This window comes from Toxorhynchites rutilus, chromosome 3 (assembly GCF_029784135.1).
Source record: "Toxorhynchites rutilus septentrionalis strain SRP chromosome 3, ASM2978413v1, whole genome shotgun sequence".
Lineage (NCBI taxonomy): Eukaryota > Metazoa > Arthropoda > Insecta > Diptera > Culicidae > Toxorhynchites > Toxorhynchites rutilus.
In genome coordinates this window covers 277,032,171-277,038,213 of record NC_073746.1, presented here as the reverse complement: position 1 = coordinate 277,038,213, position 6,043 = coordinate 277,032,171, and the positions used below count along the sequence as shown (strand labels likewise).

Below are 6,043 nucleotides of genomic sequence, written 5' to 3'. Positions count from 1 at the left end.
AATCGTTTTTTAAAACTAAAGACAACATCAGGGTGAAACTGCACATCGATCACACTAGCACGATATGCATACTTTTCGGCGCAGTGCTTCGTTCAGCGGTAGCACTCCGACGGAGCACACTGCCGTAGTGAAAGGGTCCGAATGAAAAAAAAAATATTCACTCATCGATCACTGCTAGATTTAGTATTATGGACAGCTGCCAATGGAAATGGTCATCTTGGATTTCAAAAAGTTACCCCATAAAAAATGTTCACCACCTCAAATGCTGAATGCCTCGCCGAATTTCAGCTCAATCGGACCTAAGGGAGAGTGGCGCAAAGTGGTCAAAGTTTGAGTATTTTGAAAATCGAAAAATCACCCGAGGGTAAACGAAATCGGGGTTTTCGGAAAAAAATTTTTGATGCCAAATGACTTAAAATTGCCTTAAACTTCGAGATCTAGTGTCATCTCGAAATTTTTTTTTGTCAAAAATCGGCATTCTGTGACTTTTTTTTTTGGAGTACGAAACAAAAAGTATGGTTTTGGGTACCAATAAAAATAGTTATGTCGATTTTTCATTCGGAACTTGCTACGAAATGTTGATTTGCACGATAATACACCCTATGCAACAAATTAGCTCATTCGGACTTCATTTACTGGTGTCACAAACGTTAGAATTTGGATTTTTTTTTAAAAACGAAAAATCACCGAAAATCGAGGTTTTCAAAAAAAATTGATGCCATATTCTTAAAATTGCATTAATTGTCGAGATTTACAGCTATCTCGAAATTTTTTTTGCTATTTTTTTGATCGTTTTTCCGCCTGAAAAATCGATTTTTGACAAAAAAAAAATTTTATGTAACTGTAAATCTCGACTTGTTATGCAATTAATTTTTTTAAAACTCCGATTTTCGGTGATTTTTCGTTTTTAAAAAAAAATCAAAATTCTAACGTTTGTGACACCAGTAAATGAAGTCCGAATGAGCTAATTTGTTGCATAGGGTGTATTATCGTGCAAATCAACATTTCGTAGCAAGTAAATGAAGTCCGAATGAGCTAATATTTTGCATAGGGTATATTGGGCCTGATCACGAACGTCACTTCACGGTGAATACGAAATTAAGTGCATACAAATTGCATACAATCCATTCCATTTCCTCCGTGAAGTGACGTTCGTGATCAGGCCCATTATCGTGCAAATCAACATTTCTTAGCTAGTTCCGAATGAAAAATCGAGATAACTATTTTTATTCACACCCAAAACCATACTTTTCGTTTCGTACCCCGAAAAAAAAACCAGAGTGCCGATTTTTGACAAAACGAAAAATTTTCGAGATGACACTAGATCTCGACGTTTCAATTTTAAGACATTTGGCGTCAATTTTTTTTTTTTTGAAAAGACCGATTTCTTGTTGATTTTTCGATTTTCAAAAAAAATCAAACTTTGACCGCTTTGCGCCACTTTCCCTTAAGTCCGATTGAACTGAAAATCGGCATAGGGTGTTTTTCGAGGTGGTGAAAATTTTGTATAGGGTAACTTTTTGACATGTTAGGGTCAATTTTTACCCATACATTCATTGGCACCCTAGTTTGGATATACTGCGCTGGAACGAGAATCAAATTGGCGTTACCATTCATTCGCAATTCCTGGGCCATTTTTACTTCTATCGTTTCGAGTAGAAAAAATTTTATCTAATCTTTTTCAAATAAGAAATAGCACCGCATCGCACTTTCAGTTACACCGATAGACAATAACAGCAAGATAAACCCACCTCTTATCACATAATACCAATGATTGGTAGCGCCCGTATCGGTTTGCCTCGCTTGGCCCCGGCGAATGAAGTTTTCCCATTGGTTGGTTTTTTCGTTTTTCCTCAGCGCAACTAGCACAAAGAACAGGACTACGCACATGATGAACAGCACAAATGTCAACAAAAACATCTTTTTCGTAGCACTAATCACCATCTTGCTGACCTTGATGATGTTTCGTCGCCGCCGTTTCTTTCTGTCATTTGCTTCCACCGTGCCGAACCAGCGACGACGACGACGATTAGATCAATATGGGTGTGCTGCTGCCGCTGGTGATGATCGTCTTCGGAATCCTAACTGTATGCGCGTGCCACTTTCCGCGAATATCCATCACTTGACGTTTGTTTTGAACTGTCGCGCGATTGTGTGCGCAGGACCCTATCCTAGAAAATTGCAACATGAGATGCCCATCCAAGGGGCAAAATAGAAGAAAAAAAAAGGAAAAACACAAGGGCTTTTTTATGCGTCTACTAGCAAATACGATGGGATGGCTCATGCCAGCGCGTTAGAAAAACAACAACAGAGTGCCACGAAATGCGGCACAAAAGGCAGTCAGTTTTGTGTGTGTTTGTGTGGGGGGCATTGAGAGAGAGAAAGAGACTAAATTTGCCGAGAGATGCGAGCAAATGTAACACCACGCGGTTCCGATTGTTTTAAGTCAAATGTGATTCTGTATGTGGGCATGTGTTGATAGAGCCCAGAGGTTTTTTTTTTTTTTTTTATTAAATCGTTTATTTTTACAGGCTCAGTTACATAAGTTTAAAGGAGCCAAACTCCTATTTGTATAGTTACAAGTATATATAAACATTTTTTATTAATTCTAATGTTAATGAAGTAGAGAACCGATTACTCGCGGCTTGCTCGAGTTTAGAAGGGTGACATTTTGTTTCAGGAAAAGGATGGGATATAAGGATATGTTGACAATGTTCACACTCACATTCGCACTCACATTCATCATACTCAATTCTTAAGCCTATCTTATATCTAACATGTATTTACATTTCACCTTATTCTATTGTTAGTAAGAAGGGATTTGATTTCTCGCGAAGGGAAAGGAAAAGGAGAATATAAGGATATAAGGACAATCACACACGAAGATTGATAGCTTTTAGGAAGACATATATTTGGGACATGTAATCAAGGTCTAAACCAGCTAACACATCTCTCACCGGCACATTGGGCTGCCTTCCTCTAGCCCGAAGAGAGTTTTCTAAATTCGATCTGGCAACAAGATACTCCTCGCACGACCAAACAACGTGTTCGATGTCGTGGTAACCTTGGCCACAAGCACAGATATTGCCATCGGCAAGATTAAAACGAAAGAGTAGCGCGTCTAACGAACAGTGATTGGACATGAGTCGAGAGAAGGTGCGAATAAAGTCCCGACTTAAGTCCAGACTTTTGAACCATGGTTTGAGGCTAACCTTAGGGATAATCGAGTGAAACCACCGGCCCAATTCATCTTCGTTCCATTTACGTTGCCAGTTAGCGATGGTATTTTTACGGACTAAAGAATAAAATTCATTGAAAGCGATTTGACGCTGATAAATATCGCCTTCAATTGCACCTACCTTTGCCAATGAGTCAGCCCTCTCGTTACCCGGAATTGAGCAATGTGAAGGGACCCAGACAAAGGTAATGACATAACAGCGTCTGGTTAAAGCACTCAAAATTTCTCGTATTCTCTCAAGGAAGTACGGCGAGTGCTTTTCCGGCCTCACTGAACGGATAGCTTCGACAGAGCTAAGACTATCCGTTACAATGTAATAGTGTTCAACAGGTCGTGAGGCGACGCTGTCCAGCGCCCAATGTATTGCTGCCAATTCAGCAATATACACAGAGCAAGGATTCTGAAGACTGTGGGAGGTGCTAAAAATTTCGTTGAACACTCCAAATCCTGTGGACTCATTCATAGAGGACCCATCAGTAAAGTACATATTATCACAATTGACACGCCCATACTTTGCATTGAAGATCGTAGGAATGATCCCCGATCGATGATAATCTGGAATTCCATGGATTTTCTCCTTCATGAACAGATCAAAATGTACAGAGGAATTGATGTAGTCAGGAAAACAAACACGGTTGGGAGTATACGAAGAAGGATCAACCTGCATGGAGATGAATTCATGATATGAGCTCATGAATCCTGAATGAAAATTTAGCTCGATAAGCTGCTCAAAATTTCCGATCACCAATGGGTTCATAACCTTACACCGGATGAAGAACCGAAGAGATAATAAATTGAAGCGATCTATTAGTGGGAGTACGCCTGCCAAAACCTCGAGACTCATGGTATGCGTTGAGGGCATACATCCCAACGCAATACGGAGACAAAGATACTGAATTCGCTCGAGTTTAATGAGATGTGTTTTGGCAGCTGATTGAAAACAGAAACTGCCATACTCCATCACTGAGAGAATAGTTGTTCGATACAACATTATAAGATCTTCGGGATGGGCTCCCCACCATGTGCCGGTAATTGTACGGAGAAAGTTTATTCTTTGTTGGCATTTTTTACTCAGATACCTAATATGGGCCCCCCAAGTACATTTGGAGTCGAACCAGACCCCAAGATACTTGAATGACATAGCATGAGTGATAGGTTTACCCAAAAGTTGAAGCTTTGGTTTTGCTGGTCTATGCTTCCTAGAAAAAACCACCATCTCTGTTTTCTCCGTGGAGAATTCGATCCCTAGCCCAATGGCCCAGGTTGAAAAATTGTTCAAAGTATCTTGTAAGGGTCCTTGCAGGTCGGATTCGTTTGATCCTACGACAGACACCACTCCGTCATCTGCAAGTTGTCTTAGGCTGCAATTTTGTGTAAGACAATTGTCGATGTCGCTTACATAGAAGTTGTACAAAAGGGGGCTTAAACATGAGCCCTGGGGGAGGCCCATGTAGGAGACCCGATTTACTGTCGAATCCCCGTGAGAAAAATTCAACTGTTTCTCACAAAGCAAGTTATATAACATATTATTCAACAGAGGCGGCAGACCCCGAGAGTGTAATTTGTCTGACAAAACCTCTATTGAAACAGAATCAAAGGCCCCCTTTATGTCCAAGAATACTGAAGCCATTTGTTTTTTTTCGGCGTAAGCCATTTGAATTTCTGAAGAAAGCAACGCAAGACAATCATTCGTCCCCTTGCCCCTGCGGAACCCATATTGTGTATCTGAGAGTAAGCCATTCGTTTCAACCCAATGATCAAGGCGAAACAAGATCATTTTCTCCAACAATTTCCGTATACAAGACAGCATTGCTATTGGGCGGTACGAATTGAAGTCGGACGCGGGTTTTCCGGGTTTTTGAATAGCTATAATTCGCACTTGTCTCCAATCATCTGGAACAATATTATGCTCCAGAAACCGATTGAATAAATTCAACAAGCGATGTTTCGCCACATCAGGGAGGTTTTTTAACAAGTTGAACTTAATTCTATCCGTTCCTGGAGCCGAATTGTTACAAGAAAGGAGAGCAAGAGAGAATTCTACCATCGAAAACTCGGAATCAAGATCGCACCTATCTTGTGGTATATCTCGAACAATTTTTTGCACAGGAACGGAATCGGGACAAACCTTGCGTGCAAAATTAAAAATCCATCGATGTGAATATTCTTCGCTTTCATTCGATGAAGAGCGATTTCTCATGTTTCGAGCCACTTTCCATAATTTTTTCATTGACGTTTCTCGTGACAAACCTCCCACGAAAGTTCGCCAATAAGCACGTTTTTTCCCTTTGATCAAGTTTTTAAATTGATTTTCAAGGTCCAAATACGTTTGAAAATTCTCAATGGTTCCACGTTTTCGAAAAGCTTTAAATGCGTTCGATTTATCCTGATAAAGCTTGGAACATTGGCTATCCCACCATGGATTGGGAGGCCTTCGACGAGCAAAGCGAGAGGTCAAGAGCACTTGGGTTAGCAGGGGGTTTAGGTACACGTGTTGTTTCCCCAGTATTCAAAACGGTCATATTGAAGCTGTTACAAAGGTCATATATCAACGATGAACGATTGTCGTCGTACTGTTCCCCCCAGGCAGTTCCGTGAGAGTTGAAGTCTCCCAAGATCAATCGTGGCTCAGGAAGGAGTGAGCACATGTCAACAAGTTGCTTGCGGCTAACCGCAGCTCTCGGAGGCCAATACAAACTGACAATACAGAGGTCTTTGCCTCTGATGTTTGCATGACAAGCAACAGCTTCGATCCCTCCAATAGGTGGAAGGTCAATTCTAAAAAATGGGTGGCACTTATTAATC

General features: G+C 40.7%; 1 protein-coding gene across 1 annotated transcript in view; it reads right to left on the bottom strand.

Annotated features, from left to right (window-relative positions):
* LOC129778288 (uncharacterized) overlaps positions 1 to 2,316 on the bottom strand; it is a 7,589-nt gene extending 5,273 nt beyond the window's left edge. The window contains exon 1 of the mRNA XM_055785093.1: positions 1,752 to 2,316. Coding sequence (XP_055641068.1) covers positions 1,752 to 1,944 — 193 coding nt within the window. The 5' untranslated portion in view covers positions 1,945 to 2,316. The remainder of the gene's footprint in view (positions 1 to 1,751) is intronic.
* Positions 2,317 to 6,043: the final 3,727 nt, after the last annotated feature.